Raw genomic sequence first — 26,049 nt, forward strand, 5'->3', positions numbered from 1 at the left:
CCAGAGGGCCTGAGCTTCCCGGCCCAGAGGCCGACTGCATCCGCAGTTCACAGAGGTAGGAGGGGAAGCCTCGGTATGGGCCTCACTCAGAAAGTGATCTAGAATTACTGAGTAGTGAACCCAAGAAATCCCAGAAATGTGACCTTGTCCGAAGGTCAGAAAGAGGGACAAGGAGCCCACGCACCTTGGTCTGGAGGGAGGAAGCCCCGACGTGCGGCACCTTGGTGCTCACTGGCCGCCTCCCTGCGGGGGGCAGGGACTGCATTCGCAGGTCTGGGCCAGTCCTGCAGGGTGGCGGCCGCTAGTGGCAATGGAAGCAGCACAGAGATGAAGAATGTCAAAAAGTTGTGTGTGTGCCTCCTGTCCGTGGGCACGCTGAGAAGAACGCAGATCGATACAGAAGGCACTTTTCTGGAAGAAATTATGTTCTTTCAGGAGTCTGTGGTGGTCCCACTGGGTACTAACAGGTACATCAAAGTGGAACTATACTAGAGTGCCCACCCCTTCCTCAGGAAGGCCAATCCCTCTACCCCAAAGGCCACGCCCACCCCGACAATCAATAACACAGAAGACAACCTCAGTTCTTCTCAAACAGTTTAATAGCAAATAAACAAAGGAAGGTACCACACTTGGCAGATACAAAATGACTTTTTGTCCGTGTGTCTGTGCAATTAAAACAGATTTCGGTTCCCCATTGGGACAAAAGGAAAAACACACAAAAAAGGAAGATTTCCTCTTAAAACACATACTCCCTTGCTCCAAACTTGTAACAATTTTTTTTTTTTCTTTTTTAATCCACTACACAAACTCTGTGATCAGGTCAGAAAAGCAACAGGGGCTCTTCTTGCCTTTTGTTTTTTTAAACCATTAAAGTAAAATCCATAATTTTCTACATAGTACAACACAAGTTCACACAAAAAAGACATTTTCTTTTGCAAATCAAGACAGGAAAGAAAGGAAAAGCTCAAATAAGGTAAAGAAAAAGCGTTTCCACGGCTGAATCACGACTTTGAGTTGATTGAATCCCGTTGCTGCTGCAGAACAGACTGTGCGTTTGGTCAGAGTGGCAATTTTTTCTCTTCACATTGTGAAATCACTTTACATTGTTTTCTAGTAGAAAAGGCAAAAAACTGTACAAAACCCCTAGTGTTAAATACAACGTTTGTACCAATAAAAAACTCACACAGGTTTGTCTCCAAAATGTAAAGTTTCTTTTTTTTTTTTTCTTTTTAAATTATTCACAAAAAGCAGCTGGAAATCAGAAAGGCAGCTGCCGCTCCAGGGTCTCAAATCCATTAAAACCACCACAGAACAATTAAAACAATCAGAGAGAGAAAAAGGAAAAGGAAACAACGTCTAACGTTTGGCATTTGGTTTTATCCACAGGTTTTCCCAGAGCTCCTCTTGGAATTGAAAGCAAAATATATTGGCAAACATGGGTTCTGAATACACAGGAAGGGGAGCCTCGGCGCCTTCTGCCCACAGAGGCCGCTCTGTGCAGTCAGACTGTGGGGTGCGCGGCCGTCTCGCTCAGGCTGGGGTTCCTGGCCTCCGTCCATCCACTCACCCCTCTGAAGAAATCAAGCAACCTACCAGCCACTGGGCCTCCACCTGGCTACCCTCTTCTTCGGGTAAGGGGGGCCCCAAGCTAACACTAGGCTGCCTGCCTGGTCCCGGGGCAGAGAGCTGCCGAGACCCTTCCTCATCACCCGCAGCGTGGATGATGCGGACAGTGCTTCTACCTTCCCCCCCCGTCCCCCCGCCCCCCGTCCCTGGCTCTCCCTCTCCACCCCTCCCTGGACAGCCCTACTTCCCAGCTTGCTCACCCACCAGCCACTCAGGCCTGGGTGGAAGCTATTCCCAAACGCTGCCCCCTGCAACCTCTGACCTCCACAGACCCACCCCGCGACCTCGCGTCTCCTCTGGCCTTGCCCTTAGCCATGAGCATTCTCTCACTCAAGTCCCTACAGACCCTGAGGCTGGATGGTGCCCCAGGAGAGGAGGGCAGGTTCCCCTCAGGGAGCCAAGGACCGGGGCTTCCCAGGGACAGTAGCTATTTGGCTCTTCACCCAATTTAAAAAAATAAACACAAACAAACCGCCCCGACCCCCACCCCACCAGCTAAGCAAGAGCAGAGCTGCAGTGAAGAGCCAGAGTGGGGCGGCGGGGCCCGGGGCGGTACAGTGTGAAGACTGAAGGACTGTGCTTGTCGCCACAACAGCGCTGGCAGGGGCGCTGCCGTCCAGTGCACGCACGGCCCTCCTCTGAGTGGCTAAGGGCACTCTCCGCCCTCGGGACCCCCAGCACGCTTAGCCTCCTGCCTGCCCACAGCCACCCTCCGAGTGCCCTCTCTGCTCCTGCGCCTCTCTGGACACCCTTCCCGCCTGTCTCTGAGCAGAGCAGCCGGCCCCCCAAGGCCTGGAGGCCGTGTGAGGAGACAGTCTCAGTGCACAGGCAAACGCTCTAAGGGCGATAGAGGAGACAGTTGCCACTTCAAAAGAAAACAATACAATCTTGGAAAAAAAAAATCAACCCCACAACAATTTAAAACAGCTTCTTTGAAACCCTTTTAAATCGGTCAGTTTTTGCACAAACTATAGAAAACAGAGAGGTGAAGGTGATATATACGAAGGTGTGAAGAAACAGCAGGAAACATGCACAACTTGTTTTTTCTGGGCATAATCTGAGTAGGAAAGGAAAAAATTCAAAACAAAAACACAAAAACAATACAAAAACAGAAAAAAAAAATCGAAGCATCACATTTTGCTGTGGAGACTGCAGGAACAGGCGTGGGGGCGGGCACAGCGGGGCTGGGGGCAGGGGGACCCGCAGACTCCCCGCAAGGGCACTCCAGGGCAGAGCCACAGGCGGGCGGGGGCTGGCCTGGGGCCCAAGCTTCAGCTGGTGGTCAAAAAGGAAAAAGGGTTCAGGGGTTTTCTGCAGTTGAGAACTCAGAAAAAACAAAAATAGGAACACATGCGGTCTCCTCAAGCCCTACAAACTGTATCAGCAAAATGTGCTCAGGAGCCTCAAAGGTTTTAGTGACATCTTTTATTTCATTGTTTACTCCAAAGTTGTCTTTAAAACTAAACACACCGAGAAACAAAGCCTAGAAGCGGACTGGCTGTGTGTTCACAGAAATACAAACACCACGCGGTATGTGCTAGTAGGGCTGCTCTGAAGACAATTACAAAGAATTGGAATCACAAAATCAAGTGGTTATCTTATGAAGTTCTAGAAAAATAGATTTTTTTATATTCAAATGCAAGTTTAAATATTCCCCCTTCAGCAGTCGTTCTAGCAAAACCAATTTGGCAGCACAAAAAAAATAAAAGGAAAGAAAAAAGAAAAAACAAAGAAAGAAACAAACATAATAAAAATACACATCAGCATCAAAGGTCAACACAAGGTCAAAGGTGAGAGTTCAAGCATCAGAGAAGCTGAAGAGACAGGGATTTGGACGATGTACTTGACGCCACATCGACATGCTTTAGGCACAACGATGAACAAACGGCAGGAATCTAGAAAAAAAAACAAACCAGAAAGAGGGAGACCCACTGAGTTACACAGAGCAATACATCCAAACAAAGAGAGAGAGAACAGGAACACTCACTGTGTACAGCCCTGAAATGAGGAGGCGGGCAGGGGAGGGCTGGGCAATGACGGAACTTTTGCACATGCTAACAATGGACACAGGGGAGAGTCAAAAAGGACATGGAGGACACCAAGAAAACATCCACCTGCCAGAGACAGAGGGAGCTAAGGCTTGGATTTCCCCAGAAGTGCTCAAACGCATCCGAAAAGCAGCTCTCCGGCGGAGCAGAGCCTCAGCCTCCCGAGTCCCACTCCACTCCTGGTTGAGACTCAAGGAGACAGCTGGAGCTGCTGGCTCGGGTTGGGTGGGGGTGGGTGGGATTCTCTGGGGGAGAGGGCCAGAATTTCTCCCCCTTCCTATGGGGATGGCCCTCTGTTACCAGAAATCCAAGCTCTTAGCTTCCACACGGGCCCTGGCCACTCCTGTGGGACCCAGGAGACAAGTGTCTGGCTGCATTCAAGGCAAATCAATTTCATGATGAAACCCAAGGAAGAAACAAAACTAAGGCAGAAAACACACTTATGTAAGTGAAACCCCCACACAACAGAAAAGGATTGCTTAAGACTTGACTGCGAGTCTCCCCTCTCCGAGCTGAACCCTTTTACACCGTGAGACTTGTAGGGGGAGCAACTTCTTCACAACACCATCTTTGGCCTAGGGAGAGAACTGTGCTCAAGGGCAGCGCTGCTGTGGGAATTCGCGGGTCTGTGGGAATTCGCAGGGCCGGGGACAAGACCAACAGAGAGAAGTGCCTGGGCTCCCTGGCTGCGACAAGGTACACGCCCCTTTTGGAAACCTCAGGGTCTGGTATCAGAGGCAGGCTGATTACACCTTTAACTTTCATGCCAATAGCGAAGGGGTACCGGAGCCCAGGACAAATAGTTATGCAAATAACAGTGAAATGGGGGAGGAGGAAGGGAAAGGGACAAAGGTGGGCGCAGAGTGGAGTTCCGGGCTTTGGAAAACCCCACGCGGGCCAAGGAGGAAGACAGAACAGAAGGTGAGACCGGCAGCAACCTGGGGAGCACAGCTCTCTCCTCCGCCAATTCACAGCGTTAACGCCTCCCCCTCGGGCAGATGAGCTGGGCTGCAGACGGCCACAGAAAGTCAGTAGTTTCAATCATACACAGCACCCTGTGTGTACAACAATCACATTCTGGATTCTACAAAATCCTGGCCTTTTCCAGAGATATAATTTAGGTAATAAATATTCTCCACCCCGGAGCTGTATAAAACTTCTATAAAAATAGAAACGACATTCTTGGTTCCAGCCGGTTGGGATTCAGAACAGCGCCTCCCCAACCTAGCATTTTTTTCTTTTTTTGTTTTCTTTTTTCTTTTTTATTTTTATTTTTTGCATTTATTTAAAAAATCCCATCATGACCCTGGAAGCCTTTGGAACAGTTTTATCCTTGAAACACAGGACACATTTCTCCCAGTGCGCGGAATTCAAGTTTACGTGGTTCAGCTTAAGAAGTATGTTTCACGTTTCTTAGAGGACAACAGACCCAAGTTATCACTATGAGAAGGGAAAAGCTGTCCCAGGTTCAATGGGATAATCCACCATCACCAACTACCCGGTCAGTGCTCGTCTGAGGCCGAGGACAGCATGACAAGGAGAGGGCCCCCGTCTGACTGATAGCAAAGCAACCCCTGTGATCTCGCCTCTGCCGCTAGGGGGCAGGGCTGATGTCTGTGAGGCTGAGGACCCCAGGGACTCGGTCCCTGGCCTTGGCTACGGGTCATATCCTAACAGGGCCACTTCTGCCCAGGGCCACATTCCTGACAGCAGGTCCTTCCCGGGCCTACCCACTACCAGTGGTTCTTGGAGCAGAGGCAGAGCCCGGAGGCTGTGTGGGTCACAGGCAAGAGTGAGACCTGTGGGAGGCAGCAGGCAGCAGACTGTTTAAGCACAAGGACAGAAACGAACGTGGTAATACTGAGGTAAATGAGCACTAAACCCACACGGAGGCTGTAAACGTCCTGCTGTCTCCTCTGTCACAAGAGCAGAGCACGGGGCTGGAGGGGTCAGAAGAGGGGCCTGCCTCCATCCAGACGCCACGCCTGGGCCACCTCAATCAAGGAGGCAACCGTGGATTGCTTAATCCTTTTAAGTACTTAGTGCTGGCCACCGGGAAATGCAGCACCAGCTCAAAGGGACCCGAGGATCCAGGTACACTGAGAAACAGGCTCCTCCTCCCCAACGCAATGGCTTTTGATCGCTCTGCTCAGGAGAGGTGCTCCCTTCTGCCAGATACCATAAGCCCTTCTTGGATCTACCCTCACAAGAAAACTGTGGCTGGGGATGCAAGTGACATTCCTTGCTGTGGTCAATTACAAAAAAGGAAACCCGACAGTGTCTTCCCGAGAGGCCTTCTTTAAAGGGACCTAGTAGATATGGGCCATGGTCTAACGGTCTGGTGTTGAAATAAACTAAACACGACCTCTTTGACCAGCTTCTTCTTCCTAAGAGCCACCAGCCAGGAAGGAAGGGCCAATCCAACACCAATGGCTGGCTGGGTAATGGATGACAAATCCCTGCTTTTTGCGTGTCAGGCTAATTTAATAGGTGCTTTATTTCCAGAGACTTGTTACCCGCTTCTTAGGTAAGAGGGGCAGAAATCCTAGATGAGAATCTAAAAAATAGCTGGCAAGAACGCAGACTTTCCAGCGAAGGCGGCTACGGAGGAGTTTCAGCCTCCAGCTCCCAGGGCTGCCGGGTTTCAAGTCACTCTCCCTCTCCAAAGCCAACCCCACCTGCTCTGTCCCCAAAAAGCTCTTGGGTATCAGTTCTCAGGTCACCGACTCTCGTGCTCAGGAAGATTCTGGGGGTCCACTTTCGTCTAACTTCTCTTTCTTGGGATAGTTTGGGGCAAATTCTGATCCTCTTTCTTAATGTTTCTCCATTTCCCCTCCTCCCCCAGGGCAGTTTGATGTTGGTCCTTCTCAACACACACTGGTTACAAACACAGCAAACTTTTTAAATAAAGGAAAAAAAAAAAAACTCAGGATATGGCACCTAAACTCCAAAGTAAAACACTGGAAACCAAAGCACAAACTTGTCCTCTGTACGAAGCGAAATTCCCACAGAAGGCAGTAGCTGAGTCTTCAGGGCAAGCTGTGCCTGCGAGAGTGGCAGGGATCAGGGTCCAGGGCTGTCAACACACAGCCTCAGGGCTTCGAATCATTAAGGGTGCTCCTCCCCCACTTACCAGAAGACCCTCTCACTCCAGTCTCAGAGGGGAGCACGCTCAGTAGGGCTTGCTGTCATTCTTCGAACGTTTGAGCTGCACTTTAAGCCGCTTCATGCCGATCTGAAAGCCGTTCATGGACTGGATGGCAGCTTGGGCCGAGACAGGATTGTCGTAACTTACAAAACCTGTGTGTCCGAGCAGAAGCCCAGTGAGGGCATGAAGAGACAAGGACAGCCTCAGTCCTCTCAGGCAACAGGACCCTTACATGAGCTGCGTCTCAAATCTCAACTTTTCTCAGCTGGAAGAAGGCTTCTTGCAATTACATCACGTGAAACAAATCAGGTTCCTAACAGTATCAGCTGACATCTACACAGTACCCTAAAGTATTTTTCCATACATTATTTTTACCTCTGGAGCCACAGTGTGGGTACAAATCAGCATCCCCACTAGAGAAATGAAAAAATAAACTGAGGCTCAAAAAGAGGTAATGTCATCTACTGAAAGCAAAGTTAATCTAAAGCTAAGCAAAGTCAAACTCAGCTCTTCCTGCTATGAGCCCCTTCTCTTTCTTGCTCACTGGTAAAAACACTTAACCCTGCCAACACCAGAAGAAACACCAACATACCGAAACACTTGCTCAGGTTTGTCTGCTTGTCTATAAAAACCTTGGCAGACACGACATTCCCAAAGGGCATAAACATCTGCAGCAGGTCCTGGTCTCCGAACTCCTGGGGCAGGTGGTAGATGAACAGATTGGCTCCTTCTGGACCTGCAAAATTCCCACTGATTGAAAAGGTATCGGGGTCAAGTACACTCTTCCCCCTGCACCAACTGAGTCCCATTTCCACCTGTGTTAAAACTCTCAGCATCCCCAAAACACAGAAATTTGACTTGAGAAGTAAAAAGATGCTCCAAACACAAAGCAGGGAGCTTCAGGGCGATCACTGAAACAGGTCCTGCCCCCCTTCCTGGTCACCATTCTCACGCTCTGTCTCACCGACACAAGGCAGAATGTGACCCTGTGGGAGGATGGCATGCTGGGACAGTAGCAGGCAGATTTGCATTTGCAGCAAAAAAACAGTAGAAAGAGATTATAAGTAAAATAGGTTTCAAAAGAGTGCCGAGAAACCAGAGGGCCAGCAAAGAGGCTGCCAGAGGGAGGCGGGGCAGGGACTGTCTACAGAGAGGCGTGAGAGAATCTCTAGGGGTCATGGAAATATTCTACATCTATGGTGGCAGTACGGAGAAGGCAATGGCAAGCCACTCCAGTACTCTTGCCTAGAAAATCCCATGGATAGAGGAGCCTGGTAGGCTGCAGTCTGTAGGGTCGCTAAGGGTCGGACACGACTGAGCGACTTCACTTTCACTTTTCACTTTCCACTTTCACACACTGGAGAAGGAAATGGCAACCCACTCCAGTGTTCTTGCCTGGAGAATCCCAGGGACAGGGGAGCCTGGTGGGCTTCCGTCTATGGGGTCACACAGAGTCGGACACGACTGAAGTGACTTAGCAGCAGCATGGTGGCAGTAACGTGACGACACGTGCTCATCAGAGCTCACAGAGCTATATTCACCGAAGGCTGAATTTTACCATAAGTAAATCATGACACAATAAAAATGTATTTTTAAAATACATGCCTATGATAAATAATCGGGCTTCCCTGATAGCTCAGTTGGTAAAGAATCCGCCTACAATGTAGGAGACCCTGATTTGATTCCTGGGTTGGAAGATCTGCTGAAGAAGGGATAGGATACCAACTCCAGTATTCTAGGGCTTCCCTTGTGACTCAGCTGGTAAAAAATCTGCCTGCAATGTGGGAGACCTGGGTTCGACCCTTGGATTGGGAAGATCCCCTGGAGAAGGGAAAGACTACCCACTCCAGTATTCTGGCCTGGAGAATTCCATGGACTGTATCGTCCATGGGATCGCAAAGAGTTGGACATGACTGAGCGACTTTCACTATATGTGATCAATAACTAAAGCTCAAAAACAGAATATGTTTTCCTCTTCAACTCAAGGACTTCCCAACCTAAGAAAAGCTTTAAAAAGTATTTCATTGGAATGTACTGACCTACAGTGTGGTGTTAGTTCCTGCTGTGCAGCTGACTAAATCAGTTACACACACACCCCCACTCTTCTAGATTCTTCCCCATACAGGCCGTCAGAGTACTGGGCAGGGTTCCCCGTGCTACAGTGGTCCTTACAGTCTGTTTCATGTGGCTCAGTGTGTAAATGTCAATCCCAATCTCCCTATTTACCCCTCCTCACCCCATTTCCCTCTTGTAAACATAAGTGACTCCTCCTGTTTTGTAAATAAGTTCATTTGCAGCATTTTTTAAAGACTCCACATATAAGCAATATCATATTTATCTTTCCTTGCCTTACTTCACTTGGTATGGTCATCTCTAGGGTCCATCCATGTTGCTGCAAATGGCATTACTTCTCTCTCTTTAATGCTTGAGTAACAGCCCACTGTATATATGCACCACATATTCAAAGAAGAGTTTTATTACAACTGCAGCCAGCCTCCAGCTGCCCCGGCCTCCCTGCTGTCGTCAGATACTATGGCACACGCTGCCTCGAGGTTTCTGTGCTTGGTGCCCCTCTGCCCCATTCCTTTTCTTCCTCAAGATACACACATGGCACGCGCCTTCCATCCCTAAGGTCTGCACTTAAAACGTCAATTTGGAGAAACCTCTATGTAAAATGCTATCTTTCTGGCACTCTCTATTCCGCTTTCCTGTGCATTACTTCTTCAGAGCACCACCGGAATACCTCCTGCTTCTGGCTCACTGTCTCCAGAGTTCCAAGAGCTCCCTCTCAACACAGCCCAGGGCAGGCAGCAAGTGTCCAACTCAGAGCAGGGGAGGGTGCGCTGCACCGGGACTCCTTGGGGCTAAAGCAAGAGAGGATGCTTGTCTTTTCCTACATAAACGCGTAGATCTTGCCAGCTCCTGGCTATGAAAACCCGTCAAATAAGAGCACAGAGATGTCTGCAGGATTTTCTACTCACACAAACCACTTTCAGGCCTCTTTCTGCTTAGAAAGCCTCTCCTGAATTTAATATCATTTGTGTCAAAGTACATACTCCCCACTCCATCAACCCGTGGGCTGTAACTGTCTCATCGTCCTTCGGTTTGTCCTCAATAAGGAAAAGCACAGATGAGAAATTGAGGAAAATGCCAAATGACAGAGCAAAAGGGGACACCTAGACAGAAGACATTCTCCAGCAGATTTATAAGAGAGAAGACTTCCTCTCAAAAACAGACTGCCAAATGGTATCAGACACAATAAGGCCAGCATGTTTCTTCATCTGAAGACTGCAGCCCCATTCGAGGAAGGCATACAAAGGTTCCGATATGAGCTGCAACCAGAACACGTTCCAAGTGCAGACTACAGTTTCTCAGTCTACCCGTGCCAAAGAGCAGTGCTGGCCCCACCACCTAAACGGCTCTCCTGGGCTTTGCCTGCCTGTCAGCGCTGGTGCAGAGGGTGTGCCCACCCTGCCCTGACTCCAGTCTCCCTGTACTCACCTTCCTTCTGGCTCCCAGCAGCACCAATACTCTGCTGTGTCAACAGGTTCTGGTTGTACAGGGTGGGGAGCGCCGCGGCAGCATACTGCTGGATCCCCGAGTAGGCCTGCGTGAGGGCCTCCATGGTGCTCCCAGTGCCGTTGGAAAGGCCGCTGCTACCCAGCCCACCGTTCAAAGCAGCCATCCCTGGGTGGGGGTGGGGGATCAACAAATCGGAAAGACTCAACTGATGTGAAAGACCAATTCCAAAGGACACCCTGTCATCTCCTCCTCAGCTTCTCCCTGAGAAGGAACAGCCCACCTGACGGGTCAGCGTTTAGGACAGTCACCAGGGCCCGTGGCTAACGGGGACATTTAAAACGGCCACACCCAGAGGCAGCGCATCCTCCAACCTGCGCAAGAAGTGACACTGCTGACACGTGACTTGCCTCACTGCTTCTCTGGTTTCGCTGCCACTTTCTCCTAAGAACCGGAATGTGGTAAAATCAGTCCCAGGACAGGGGGCGGAAACGAGTGCAGACCCCGCATGACAGACGTGGGCAAACCCTGCCATCACGGTAGCTGCTGCTGTTTACTGAGCGGGCACTATGTGTCGGACGCTGGACTAAGTGATGTGCTTGGCACTTCACCTGTATTCTCATTTAACCTGACAATCCTCAGAGCACTGTAGTCCCACTTCACAGACGAGAAAATGCCCTTAGAAAGGTGGTCTTAAGGTACAGAGAGTTAACAGACAAGGTCAGGTCTGACTCAAAACCCCATGATCGTTTCTAACTTCACTGGGCCACCCCAATCATTCACTCTAAGTGTCCCCACCAGAGTAGCTTAAAATGTGCTACCTGCACAGAGTTACTGGATGACTTCCAGGGACTGGCCTCACCTGCCAAAGAGCTGACGTTGAGGCCTGCTGTTGCTCCAGCTAATGTCTGCAGGGCTCCAAGGGAAGCGATGGGGTTGACGGAGCTGCTGCTGCTGGAGCTTGGTGAGGACCCTGCTGTCAGACACCCACCAGTTAAACTCAAACCAACACTTGCCTTCCTGTGTCAACAGGAGCCAAAGCACAGGCTGTGTCACTCAACTCTTCATTCTCTTTATATGGAGGCTTTCGGGTACCAGCTACCCACCCCGCTCCGCTTGCCCCGGTGAATGCTTTTGGTAACAACGTGTTCCTGCAGTACACGGAAGCAATGACTGCTCCAGACTGGAGACCGTGAGAGCGCTCTTAACTCAGAAGAGGACGTCTGAAACGGCACTGTTCATGATCGGACCCCATGGACATGGGTGTCAACTACTCTCCAACGACACAATCCTCACGTGGTCTTCTGCCCAAGGCCCACAAGGGCCCCAGCCCCTATCACACGCTTACCTGAACTGGTGAGCACGCTGAGGGGGCTGCTGGACGTGGTGAGAGCACTGGCGCCACTCGGTGTGTTCTGAGCTGCGCTAGCCGCGGCAGCTAGTGCAGCCAGGTTCTGCAACTGCATTGCATTTAACCCTGCAACATCCAAAGCAAGCGATCAGCCAGCAGGTAAGAGTGCCCTATATCTACTCTGGCAATGACCGTGCAGACTGGCAGAAGGCTCATCCCAAAGAAGAACTGTTCTAGGTACAAGCCTTACAGGCAATACTACAGAGCTCTAAAAAGACTCAGATACCACTCAGCTCATTAAGAAACTTGACACTTCCTCAGATAAGATATGTCTAATACAATAGCAGGCCATCCCAAGTGAGTGAGCATTAATAAATGGATGGGCAATTAGGAAATCACAAAAAAAGGGGTGGATTCTGTGGCCTACCATGGAGCCAGGCAGATTGAAGAGAACAATGCCAAAGCCTGAGGCAGGGAATGAATCTGAATCTGAGTCTTCACTCGTACTTTACAGGGGATCTGTTCTCTGCAATGGAGGTGAACCAAGCAGAAAATGTAGCAGAGATCCAGAAGACCATGGAGGAATGACACGTGGAAACTCCAACAGTACAGAGAACAAAGAAAACACCGCCACTTGAACAGCGGGTTAATCACCAGAAAAACAGAGAAAACAAACACTGAGGAGAAGACCTCCAAGTGGAACCCAGCAACACTGGTAAAAAGAGAACAAAAAATCTCAACTGCACCAACAACGTGTGGCAAACGATTTACTAGATAATGGAAAGGCAGATGGGTAGGGGTGGAGAATTAATAAGAATAAAAAGGCTACAGCACAGATTTACAATCTGGCAACTTTCTGAAAACACAGCAACCCCTGAGTCCCTGGGACAGAAAATGAAACCATCAAACTTCCCCAGTGGCACACTGCACCTCGCCAGGACTAGCCCTTCCTTAGATGTACCTGCCTAGCTGTACCCCACTGCCGGAAGGGCAGGGCTGGGCGGCTCTGGAATGGCCCTGTCCCTGCCTCAGGTTTGGCTGTGGAGCCGCCTTTGTTAACAACTCGGGCATCTGTCAATTAAGTTTCTGGTGTGTGTTAACACCAAAACCAGTAATTACCTAAGGAATAACATGTATCAGACACTAACTTCCGAGGTTTTAGCAGCTGCAGGGAAAGCCACACATACAGAAGCCATCTTAGACTTTTCTTCTGAGAATCACTGGAAAAATCACTTTATTGTGGAAATAATTCCTGCAATTTTTTCCTTATCAAAGTGGTTGCAGACAGTCTGCAGGTACTAACAGCTCTTCTTACTAGAGACTTTAAGGGGTGGGGAGCAGCAGACAACTGCAGAGTAATATGACATCAGTAACTAAAAGAGCCTCCTTCGAGAGAAAAGGTAGTTGAATCCCAGAATGTTCATCTTATGTCATGTTTATGTAATGAGTGGGAAAAAAATTTTTTTTTTTCTGCACGAACAGTAGAAAACTCTCAAGACTGTTGTTAGATGCGTCTGTTGGCTTGGCTGCTGCTGCTCCTCCGTAGCAGTGAAACACTTACCTCCCATCGGGTGGAGGCTGCTCAGGGTGTTGAGGTTCCCAGAGGAGGCAGTCTGCTGAAGGAGCTGCAAATAAAGCTAGACATTACACCAAAAAACAGAACAAGAGTGAGAGTGAGGGCTGGTTCTGCATCTGGGATAACTCTACAGCACAGCAAAGCGAGAGTGCAGAGGCCCCCAGAGAGAACAAAGTCGAAGACAAGAACCCAAGCCAACACAACAAAAACACGAGGCTTATGATAGCACAGGACAGCACAACACAGCTAAAGCCCTGGCCCAGAAGACAGCTATGTTAGTTAGTTGAGTACTAAGCCAGGGTCGAGTCCCAGGCAACACAGTGCAGCAGCAGAGGACGGAGGGAGAGGAGAAAACTAAGCTCAACTCAAGCAGCCACGCAGTCCACCCCCAGGAGTGTCTGCAGACGAGTGATTGCCATGTCTAATTTCTCACCCAAATTCTCCTTGGTTAGGTCCACACACCTTATTTTGTAGGCTGTTCCCATCTGGAGACCTAATTTCTACTTTAGCCGACTACGTAAAATACCAAACGGGACGATTTCATTTCTCAGAGTATCCTCTACCAGCCATGATGAACCTGTGACTAGATCAACCTTGTCGTGATTAGAATACTACGCATTCATCCAGCCCCATTCATCTCACTGATGGCTCAGTCTGCATTCATCCAGGGAACATTCTCTTTCAATGAGTGTTCCATAACAAATAAAACGAGAGCACCTGTCCATGAGCTATGAATCTCCACGGCCTTACCCTGTACCTAGCAAACTGCAACCTTGATCTAAGCAACCTGCTGAAACCTTTTGTTCCATTCAAACCCAATCATTGAATGGCTGGTATTCGTGTTTCTGGATCCTTTGTTCAATCTGTTATCAATTCCAAGAAACATTTGACCTGGCTCCTCTGTTATCATCAATCTCTCCAGTCTACAGGCATTTCAGGAAAGTTCACAAACTTCCAGAAGTAGAATGAAAAAATGTACACACATAGAATTTTATCAGCTTCTCAACTGAGGGTTCTACAACCTCGAAGATTTAAGAACTACTGCTCTAATTTCAAGTTCACACATTCTAGTCCATCCTAACTAATGGCAACATGCTCTCGCTTACACAGGCCGTCACCTCTCCGTGTCTGTCTGTGTGTCTTGCCTGCCACAGCCACGGAGCACGGTCCCAACCAGTGCACTGTCCCGACTGTACTTCCTCCCTAAATGCGACCGGCTCTGAGCACGGGGAGCACGTTTAACTGAAACAGAGAGGCCACAGCTCTCAACATACACCATCATGTGCCTGCTAGGGGTGGCAGTGACAACAAAGAGGCGAGTCTCCCCTAAAAGAAGCGCCAAACGCCCTGAGAAAAGCAGGCACACATCATGGAGATCCTTTTCAAAGCATTGTCATTCTGGCAGAAGACTAAAATCTCTGAATTTTCTCAGCTTATAAGCAATGTTCTAGCACCAAGGAACAATTTAATCCGCCGAAATATAACAACCATCTAGGCTTTCTGATTTCAGAGAAATGCCAGCAAGGATAAACTTATTTTAGAAACCAGAGGGCATCAAATTAGCCAAAACCTAGTACTGAGGGATAGAAATCACTGCCTTTCTTCTGTTTCCATATAAAATAATATTTTAAAGGATGAGGAATGAATGACTATACTTCTGTGTGTATATTTTTAGACTATCCACACTAATCTAGTGGTTTCACCATTTGTTTTCCTTCTTTGGTAGCTTCACAGATGACTTGTTCTTTCTGATTCAAAGATGAGACAGTTTTAAGTGTCTTGTGCCATCTGTGATTCTTTTCAGGGTTAAAGCAGTGATAATCCCCTGTAATATACACTGCAGACCTAATAAATCTAACAAATTAGAGCCTGCTTTTGGATTACATGACTCAAACTCAACAAGAGAGAATTCAAATTAAAGGAAATCTATTTACTATTTAGTGAACTCAAATAGACACCTGTAATACTCATTTAATAATGACCATGTTAATCTCTTGACCTCTCCGTCAGTGGGAAAATCTACTGTCATACTCTTCATGGAAGGCTCAGGATGGATTTTATTGATGGCCTCTACATCTACTAGAGAAAGATGGAGAGAGGTACCTGGTAGCTAAGACTTCCCCAGGAATTCTTTTTCTTGGGGACAGGGACACATGTTTCTAAATCTTTGTATTAGGAAATTAGGATTTCACTCTAATTGGACCAGAAGCTCAAGATATAACCAATGACATGTGACGAGAGCGAGCGAGCCAGTGCACACGCGAGACTTAACGTGATGAAGAATATCGTGTTGCCTGAATTTTTATGTAAAACTTGGATATGCCAAAAGTAGTGAGTGCCATTATATATGTTAGCTAGGGACAGCAGAAGAAGAAACAGCTGGGAGCTTGCACAGCCTGCAGAAAGCAAACCACAAAGACTCACTGCTAAATACTGGGGTCCAAGAGTATTCAGACCAGCAAGGTTTCCCCACACAGATGCTGCGCTGATTTGCTGCATCTGCTGCTGGAGCTGCTGGGCCATTCTCTTCTGTTCTTTGTCCTTCTGTGTATCAGCAAATTTTACCACCATGGGGGAGGAGCAACCCTACGAAAACACCAAAATCAAAGGGTCAAATTCCTCATTCTGGGTGAAGGGAAACCCTCCTTTCCAGTGCGGCATAGGCTACATTCTCATTTTATTTGGTGCCAAATGATTCTGCTCTTTGATAGACACAAGTGGCAAAAGGTAACTTAAAAGGGTTAACTAGTTGCAATATGCTAATTTTAAAGAAAGCACCAGTGTTTCAGATGTTTGGCTTGTTTAACTTTTAGGGCTTCCCAGGTGGCATTAGTGGTAAAGAACCCACCTGCCAATGCAGGAGAACTAAGAGACCCAGGTTCAATCCCTGGGTTGGGAAGATCCCCTGGAGGAAGAAACAGCAACCCACTCCAGTATTCTTGGCTAGAAAATCCCATGGACAGAGAAACCTGGTGGGCTACAGTCCATGGGGGTGCAAAGTGTCAGACATGACTAAAGTGACTCAGCACACAGCAACTTTTAGGGCAATCAAATGCTATACATGCTACCGGGCTGAGGCTCAACGGTCCCAGCTCTCACGCTAAGGACCTTTCCCTCTCATTCATCTGCCCCCTACCTCCATGGTCTGTGCTTGGTGCATCGCCTTGATGGCTGTCTGTGCCATGGCTCTTGTTGTAAAAGTCACAAACGCACAACCTGGTAAGAGAAGAGTCAGTAAGCCACCCGCTCATGTAATGGTTCACCTGACCGACACCTACTAAGCGCCTACTATGTGCCCGAGACCACGTGAACAGCACAGACACGGCTCCCGCCTTCAGGGGCCCGTGATCTAGTGCGGAGAGGACGCGTTACAACAGGGCGACACACGCTTCATGGAGAGACAGGGAAGCATAAACAGGAGACAGAGTGCTGGGGAGATAAAGGAGGAGTCTCTCCAAGGACAGAAACAGAGAATTTTAATGCATGACACTGAAGTGGAGAATGCAGACTCCTTGGGGGAACTGGGATCAGTGACAGGAATCATGATGGGACCTAGAAACACCCCACCATACTCAACCCTCTCCATCCTGACAGTATCATTCATGGTGGCTGGAGATCACTGGTTTCCACTGACTCAATTGAAAAGAGACTCCAAATATAAGATGAGTACTTTTAAAGGTACTAAAGGACACTGTACAGGAGACAGGGACCAAGACCATCCCCACGGAAAAGAAATGCAAAAAAGCAAAATGGCTGTCTGAGGAGGCCTTACAAATAGCTGTGAAAAGAAGAGAAGCGAAAAGCAAAGGAGGAAAGGAAAGATATAAGCACCTGAATGCAGAGTTCCAAAGAATAGCAAGGAGAGATAAGAAAGCCTTCCTCAGCGATCAATGCAAAGAAATAGAGGAAAACAACAGAATAGGAAAAACAAGAGATCTTTTCAAGAAAATTAAAGATATCAAGGGAACATTTCATGCAAAGATAGGCTCGATAATGGACAGAAATGGTATGGACCTAACAAAAGCAGACGATATTAAGAAGAGGTGGCAAGAATACACAGAAGAACTGTACAAAAAAGATCTTCACGACCAAGATAATCACCATGGCGTGATCACTCACCTGGAACCAGACATCTTGGAATGTGAAGTCAAGTGGGCCTTAGAGAACATCACTACAAAGCAAGCTAGTGGAGGTGATAGAATTCCAATTGAGCTATTTCAAATCCTGAAAGATGATGCTGTGAAAGTGCTGCAATCAATATGCCAGCAAATTTGGAAAACTCAGCAATGGCCACAGGACTGGAAAAGGTCAGTCTTCATTCCAATCCCAAAGAAAGGGAATGCCAAAGAATGCTCAAACTACCACACAATTGCACTCATCTCACACACTAGTAAAATCATGCTCAAAATTCTCTAAGCTAGGCTTCAGCAGTATGTGAACCGTGAAATTCCAGATGTTCAAGCAGGTTTTAGAAAAGGCAGAGGCACCAGAGATTAAATTGCCAACATCCACTGGATCACGGAGAAAGCAAGAGAGTTCCAGAAAAACATCTATTTCTGCTTCACTGACTATGCCAAAGCCTTTGACTGTGTGGATCACAATAAACTGTGGAACATTCTGAAAGAGATGGAAATACCAGACCACCTGACCTGCCTCTTGAGAAAACTGTATGCAGGTCAGGAAGCAACAGTTAGAACTGGACATGGAACAACAGACTGGTTCCAAATAGGAAAAGGAGTACGTCAAGGTTGTATATTGTCACCCTGCTTATTTAACTTATATGCAGAGTACATCATGAGGAACGCTGGACTGGAAGAAGCACAAGCTGGAATCAAGACTGCTGGGAGAAGTATCAATAACCTCAGATATGCAGATGACACTACCCTTATGGCAGAAAAGTGAAGAGGAACTCAAAGGCCTTTTGATGAAAGTGAAAGAGGAGAGTGAAAAGGTTGGATTGAAGCTCAACGTTCAGAAAACGAAGATCATGGCATCTGGTCCCATCACTTCATGGGAAATACATGGGCAAACAGTGGAAACAGTGTCAGACTTTATTTTTTTGGGCTCCAAAATCACTTCGGATGCTGATTGCAGCCATGAAATTAAAAGACGCTTGCTCCTTGGAAGGAAAGTTATGACCAGCCTAGATAGCATATTAAAAAGCAGAGACCATTACTTTGCCAACAAAGGTCCATCTAGTCAAGGCTATGGTTTTTCCCGTGGTCATGTATGGATGTGAGAGTTGGACTGTGAAGAAAGCTGATCGCCGAAGAATTGATGCTTTTGAACTGTGGTGTTGGCGAAGACTCTTGAGAGTCCCTTGGACTGCAAGGAAATCCAACCAGTCCATTCTAAAAGAGATCAATCCTGGGTGTTGATTGGAAGGACTGATGCTAAAGCTGAAACTCCAATACTTTGGCCACCTCATGCGACGAGTTGACTCACTGGAAGAGTCTGATGCTAGGAGGGATTGGGGGTAGAAGGAGACGGGGACGGCAGAGAATGAGATGGCTGGATGGCATCACCGACTCGATGGACATGAGTTTGAGTGAACTCTGGGAGTTGGTGATAGACAGGGAGGCCTGGCGTGCTGTGGTTCATGGGGTCGCAAAGAGTCGGACACGACTAAGTGACTGAACTGAACTGAAAGGTACTTTTAAAAGTTGTTAAAAGCGTACCCACCTCGGCTCAACCCGTCAGGCCCCCTCAGGATCCGGCACTCTTCAATCTGTCCAAACGAAGAGAACATGACTCGGATGTCATTTTCAGTGCACTTCTTGGAGATCATACCAATAAACAGCTTCCTGTCTTCCACTGCTGAGAGAGCAGAAAACAAATGCTTGACCACTATTACAAGAAGCAGTGTAGCACAGAGTTCTGTGCCTTCTAACCTATTTCACTGATTTTAAGATACATCTTGTTCATAATTTAGCACCTACTCTTATAAATCATAACTGGGCGCACTCAGATGAAACACAGTTTCAGGATCTTATAAGAGTTACTTAACCATTCTGTGCCTGTTTCCTCGTGTGATTAACACAGGAGACTTAGTTTACTTCAGAGGCTGCTGTGCTCAGCACCGTGCCTCGTACTTAGCAAAGTTTGCTCTCACTAGCAATACTGTTGTACCAAAGGATGAGTTTTCACACTGAACTGATATGAAGGAGGAAACAGAACATACATTCAGTGAATGGAACTGTCCACTTTCATACTTTGGTTATTTTCTTGAGGACTAAGTTTTTCTTCCTAATTTTTTAGGGAGAAACTTTCTTCAGCTCCCCTCCTTACTCTGGTTGATAAGAAACTATGCAGATCAAAGGCATTCCAGTTCACTCTCAGATGTTCTTGTAATGTTTCCCTATCAACTCTATTTATCTCATCTATTTACCATGCTTATTTTAAAGAGCAATTCAGATGACAGATTACTTACAGCACTGAATCTCTATCTTCCACCAGACACAAAACTGAACTCAAAATGCATTAATTCTGAGTAGGTAATAGATTAACTGAAACCGTGAAACTCCTAGGTGAGTTGGGCTTGGTAAACTCCTTTACATGAGTCTTGGCAATGATTTTTTTTGGATTTGACATCAAAAGCAAAGTAACAAAAGCAGAAAATAAACAAGTGGTGTTTCATCAAACGAAAAAGCTTTTGTACAGCAACAAACAAACAAAAAGCCATCAACGAAGAGGCAATCTACTGAACAGGAGAAAGTATTTGCAAATCATATATCTGAGAAGGAGTTAATATGTAAAATGTATAAAGAACTTAAAGAACTCAACAGTAAGAGAAAAACAACTTGATTTAAAAACGGGCAGCTTCCCTGGTGGCCCAGTGGTTAAGACTGTACTTCCAATGCAGGGTCAACAGAGACACAAAAGATGCTCAATGTCACTAACCATCCAGGAAGGGGGATCAAAAGCACACGAGATATTATCTCATATGTCAGAATGGTTATTATCAAAAAGACAAAAAAGAACAAGTGCTGGTGAGGATGTGGAGAAAAGAGAACACTTGTGCACTGCTGGTAGGACCTATATGGTACAGCCACTCAGGAAAACAGTACAGAAGTTCTTCAAAAAATTAAAATTAGTACCATATTATCTAGCAATTCCACTCCTGGATATTTATCTGATGAACATGAAAACACTTACTTGAAAAGATCTATGTACACTCATGTTTATCAGCAAAGGTATAGAAGTAACCTAAGTATCCATCAACAGATGAAGGGATACAGAAAAAGGGGTATTTTATACACACATGACTGTTCTTCAGCCATGAAAAATGAAATCTGGACATATGTGACAACATGAATGGACCTTGAAGGCATTATGTTAAGTGAATTAAGTCACAGAAAGATAAATACTGTATTGTTCTCATTTAAATATGAATTATTTCAAACAAAAAAACAACTGAGCTCATGGAGAACAGACTGGTGCTTGTCAGGGGCAAGGGAAAGGAAGTAGGCAAAAAGGGTAAGGGAGGTCAAAAAGTATTAATGAACTTATTGTATATAAACTTCCAGTTTTAAAATAAGTCACAACGATGTATGGTGACTATAGTTAATACTGCACTGCACGTTTCAATGTTGTCAAGAAAGTAGATCTTTACAGTTCTCATCACAAGAAGAATAATTTTGGTAACTATGTATGGTGACAGATAACTAGACTTATTGCAGTGTCATTTCACAATACATACAAATACTGAATCATCACGCTGTACAACTGAAACTAATGTATTATATGTCAATTATACCTCAACAGAAGATTAATTAGTGCACAGTACAATCCAAATGCATGAGAACAGCGAATACACCCGCAGAAATCGCAAGTCACGTGCTTGCTTACCATTGTTCTTCTCGCTGTCAGCGGGCTTCATCTGTATAGGATGATGCATCTAAAACAGAAGACACGTGAATATTATGATTACACACACTGAAGGCATTCAGAAACATAAATGAGGACTCCAAAGGAAGTACCAAAACTGAGCTTTAAGAGGTGTCTCTGGGGACCTCCCTGGTGATCCAGTGGCTAAGAATCCACCCTGCAATGCAGGGGACGTGGGTTCAATGCGGATCAGGGAACGAAGATCCCACATGCCTTGGAGCAACTAACCCCATGCACCACAACCAGAGTCCGTACGCTGCAATGACGCAACTGACGCAGCCAACGGAGACCCGACGCACCAAAGAAAGGAAGAACGGTCTCTGGACTCACGCCTGCCTCGTTACCTCTCCTCAACACAATCTCACAATAGAATGTGAGTCAACAAGTCAAAATTCTCTTGGCTGAGAATTACTTTCAATCTATCTTCTGTGAAACATTGCCTTTATTCCTCTTTTGCATCAATCCTGTGGCAGTCACCCCTTTCCCCCGTAAGTGTGTTCCATGCGTCAAGCCACCACGGCTCCACTTACTAGTAGGGGTTTCTTACCCCTGGGAGGACCTTCATGTTGTGAAGAGCATTCTGAGCTTCTAATGCAGCTTTTCGGGTGTAAAATGTAACAAAACAGCACCCTGCAATAAACAAGACAATGAAATCAAACCAGTCCTTTGAAAGCAGATAATTTCCGAGAGCACTCCCTCCTCCAGGGGCACATTGAAAGTCAAAAGCCAGGGCTGGGTTTATTCAAATAGGTGGGTGGGTGGGGAGAGGGGAGGAGGGAGGGAGATGGAGAAAATCTAACAAGGAAGGAAAAAATAAAAAGATTTTCTACAATTTTCTTTATTGCTATCGTCACCCGGTTTTGTTAAACTTCTTTAGCTGCTCCTACAACTTCTCTGGGAAAGATGACCTTCCTTACAAAGGCCACAGAACCACGCCATTCAAGCCACCCTCCGTGCAGCGCGAGGCAGTGGGCTGGGCAGGAAGCCTCAGCCGTGCACTCTTACAGCGTGTAGTCTACAGCTCTTGCTTTCTCAGAACAAGCCTTACACTGCAGCCAATTTCTACTAAGTGCCTTAAACATAATCATCATTTATTAAATTATAAAATGACTTAAGAGCAAGGATCTCTTAGCATCTGTTTCTTGGACTCTTGGTTCTCATCAAATATTACATGTCCAACAGCACTTGACTGAGGAGACCTTGAGACTCTGCTCTGTATCTTTATTGGGGATTGGAGGTCATGTTTTGTAAATCTTAGGCCCATAGTCCCATAAGATATGATACAGATTTCTTTTAAAATCACCCTGCAATTAAGATTTTAAATTACTGTATATTACATTGACAGTCATTTTCAGAAACTATAATACCTTTTACTTTTGGTTAACTATGCCACAAAAAGAAAATAATTCCGCGGCTCTAGATCCTCTATTAAGCTGGTTTCAAACATGACAATCACGCTTGCTTACATCTGTACTATAGAACAGCTTTCATAGAAAATTACTCTGAAATGGGTTATTTGGGAAAACAAATGTATATCTGCGTGTGTCTAGGGGCAAAACTAACACCTCATCTACTATCAGTCCTATAAACCCTCTCCTCTGCCGGGTATTTCTGGAGGCAGCTTGCTTTCCTCCCCCTGTTCATTTTGTAGGCTATAACAAACAGGTGATCTACAAACAAGCCCCTCCTAGTTGCTAAGCCATCCAGAAGGCCTGTGTAACACTAACAAAAACCAACAAGTACCTGGACAGTCTTCCTCTTTTCACTTACCCTAGCTAAAATACTAAAAAACAACCTACGTGGTTGGTTTACTTCAACTTTATTTCTGTCATTCCAATACCAAGATCAAATGAGACACTCACATGAGTCTGTCTCTTGAATTCACAGATCTTGAAAATGACTGCCCAAGATCCAACTTACAAATTATCCTCATGATGTCACTCATGAGGATTTTATTTTATTTTTAAGCCATTAAACATGTTTGGACTGGGAGATATAGCTGCAAAAAAAAGACAGTCATATCCCCCCCAACACCCCCACCATGACCACAAGAGCATTCTGCCAGTGAGACAGAGCATGCGCGTGACTGCAAATACACATAAATTCAAAGCCATTCCTTACCTTTGCTCTGTGGAGGGTTTTGGCTCCTATCCCTTAGGACATTGATTTCATAGACAGCACCATACTGTTCAAACAGTTCCCTCAAGTCCTTCTCAGACCAGGTTCTTGGAACCTGGCCCACAAACATCTTGATAGCATCAAGATCTGGTTGATCTGGGTGGTCCAGGGTGCCGTTCATTTTCTTTGAGCTGCATAAAATAAAACTTCTATTATGTATTCATGTTGTTTCTACGAGAACTTTCTTTAAAAGTTTCAACTACTTCCTGAAGAAATAAGGGGGAAAAAACCTACTTCTTTTCACTACTTACATTCAATTCACCAGAGTTCCCCAGTCGTCCCTCACTATGCCACCCCTTCCATCTGATCCCAAACTAAAGGCACCATTCTTATTAGGACACCCTGGGCTTTAACTCAGGAAATGAATGTCAATCATTCCTTGTCTAGCTAGAGAAGTCTCAGAAGAACTTAAAGAGGTAAAGTTCCTGAAGAAAGCTTTAATCATTTTTAAGTAGAGCTAATAAAACCTTATAAAATGTCCACAAAACCATAAAAGACTGCTGCTTATGGGTAGGATTCAGGATTCTCAATCTACACAATGATGGGTGAGAAGTTTTCTCTCAGTAGATGTCAGAACAGAAGCACAGGACTTCCAAGGCCTAAGAACTGACTAGAACATTAATCTTTGGTTGTTGCTGTCTCATGCATAATCCTGGTACTCTTGAGTGAGGCCCTCCAATCAAAACAAAATAAAACCTCTTAAAACTTTCACAAACGATTGTTATATAAACAATGATGTCATCATTCTAGGCTCTTCTGTTTCTAAGTAATCTGATCTGCTATTTCTCCAAGATTTTACCAGTTAATTCCCTTACCAACTCTAACTGTTATAATGTCCACAAATTCCTCCAATCTGATCACACTAAATCTGCAACACTACTATTTAAATGCCTTCATTCCTACCCCTGCCACTGCCAAGAACCATGGGGAAACTCTTACACTATTAAATGTTTCCACTCAGAATGAATCAAAGTCCTTCTCCTACCACCTTTTCACAATCTTATTCTGAGCATTTATCCAAACTAGTGACAACTTAAATTGCAAACAGTTAGTATGTTTAACTTTTGTTGGTGTTTGCTAAATCCAGAAATTACATCATCATGTTCAAATGTATCTTTCATGTATTCTAATGTTCAACCCCAAATAAAATGCCACTTTTCTTTGAAAGAAAAACAGTAAGTTTGGTCACCACTGCTACCTTTTGACTAGTATTTGAAAATCCTTGAGAATGCTGAATCTAGTAGTTCATCCTCTAATTCCTACATCTCTTGTAACTGAATACAGGGCTATTTTCATGTCTAGGTACTAAACATCAAAAACTGTAAGACAAACTTCATATAAACCAATCCTTGTTGCTTTGTTTATGAAGGTTCCCCATACTCTCCCCCAGGTTAACTAGTCAGTTTCATCAAGACTCAAACAGCACTAGATTTCCAACTTGATTACAGGACTGAACACCTTTTAGCATGCTCTGGCTCCACCTACGTCTCCCAACAAGACTGAGAGCTCCGTGAGGGCAAAAATGGCTTCATTTCGTATTCCTATAGTCACAGCTGGTACTGGTGCCTGGTTAAAAGTAATTACCCAGATGTGGGGTGGGAAGAACTTCTTGTTCTCAACAATTCCATTTAAGCAACTCAACCTGATAAAAATGAATGCTGTGCACAAAGGGTTCACAGATTAAAGAGCAGGTATTCTCTCCTATGACTATTTGACTGTCACAGGATCAACCTTCTTTTCTCCCCCTTTTAAGCATTTTGGAATACACTGCTTTATTGGTTTTCCCTTATTAATTTAAAACCACGTTTGGCAAGTTGCTGCAGAAATATAATATAGCTACTTCTAAAAGTCTAATCCCAATGTTGTAACAGAAATCATTCTATCATGAATTTTTTAAAAGTCCTATGACTAGTGAAAAAATGGCTATCACTTCCTACCACCCGTGCTCCACAACTTTAATTACCACTTTTAATACTTTATTAAAATGGTGCTAATTTTTAATCGCATTTCAATCCCAGGGAGTGTTAACACAGCACCCAAATAAATGGTGCTTAGAATGTTTTGACTGTAAAGAAGCAGACAGCTATTTCTGAAAAGAGGCAGGAGCTCATTAGCTTCTATCACGTTGGAGGCTCTCAGTTTGTCCCTTCCTTCCGTATCTGTGTACCACTTCTAAATTTTCTACATCATTCTTCAGTGCAAAAGCATACATGTAGTCGATCTATATGATCTGTGATTTAGCCAGAAGTTCAGTGGAGACTTGGCATTCAAGATGAGTGCCTTTCCTCCTCCTCTTCACTCTCCAAATCCCTCTCATTGCTGCATGTCCACCTACTGCCTGAGCCGCCCTTTCCCCCAAGTCACCTAGTCAAGCACCAGAAGACTCCCCCAGAACGGGGGCAATCTTTAAACTCAACCATGAGAAACTGCTACAGGAATCACACTCCATAATTTTACATATGGTTAACTGAATATTAAAAAGATACGTGAAATGCAAGCCTTTACCTCATTATTTTGTTTTTCTATGAAATTATCTTATTGTATTTTACAAGTTGGGGGGAGGGAGGGATGGGACATGGTCCTTCCCCAGTCTGAGAAGCACTTCTAGAGCACAGCAAATGATCAGGCCGCACTCCAGATGCAGTGGACATCATTCAACTGGAGTAATGCACTGACTGACTTCTCCCTCCCATCACTACCAAGCTCTCTTCACGCA

At 45.8% G+C, this 26,049-nt stretch overlaps 1 protein-coding gene across 24 annotated transcripts in view; it reads right to left on the reverse strand.

Moving 5' to 3' along the window:
- Positions 1–581: 581 nt before the first annotated feature.
- CELF1 (CUGBP Elav-like family member 1) overlaps positions 582–26,049 on the reverse strand; it is a 70,380-nt gene continuing 44,912 nt past the window's right edge. For 10 of the 24 annotated variants that reach the window (XM_088843329.1, XM_088843331.1, XM_088843326.1 and 7 more), the window contains 13 exons: positions 23,277–23,464; positions 21,703–21,785; positions 21,117–21,165; positions 18,951–19,085; positions 16,405–16,484; positions 15,693–15,854; positions 13,254–13,329; positions 11,690–11,818; positions 11,204–11,317; positions 10,324–10,509; positions 7,415–7,558; positions 6,808–6,974; positions 582–6,719 (listed from right to left, as the gene is read on the reverse strand). In XM_088843329.1, coding sequence (XP_088699455.1) covers positions 6,847–6,974; positions 7,415–7,558; positions 10,324–10,509; positions 11,204–11,317; positions 11,690–11,818; positions 13,254–13,329; positions 15,693–15,854; positions 16,405–16,484; positions 18,951–19,085; positions 21,117–21,165; positions 21,703–21,785; positions 23,277–23,464 — 1,474 coding nt within the window. In that variant the 3' untranslated portion in view covers positions 582–6,719; positions 6,808–6,846. The remainder of the gene's footprint in view (positions 6,720–6,807; positions 6,975–7,414; positions 7,559–10,323; positions 10,510–11,203; positions 11,318–11,689; positions 11,819–13,253; positions 13,330–15,692; positions 15,855–16,404; positions 16,485–18,950; positions 19,086–21,116; positions 21,166–21,702; positions 21,786–23,276; positions 23,465–26,049) is intronic. The other 14 variants (XM_088843330.1, XM_088843319.1, XM_088843317.1 and 11 more) reach the window with 8 other exon arrangements.

This window comes from Moschus berezovskii, chromosome 14 (genome assembly GCF_049115385.1).
Source record: "Moschus berezovskii isolate FMDL1 chromosome 14, NW_MosBer_1.0, whole genome shotgun sequence".
Taxonomy (NCBI): domain Eukaryota; kingdom Metazoa; phylum Chordata; class Mammalia; order Artiodactyla; family Moschidae; genus Moschus; species Moschus berezovskii.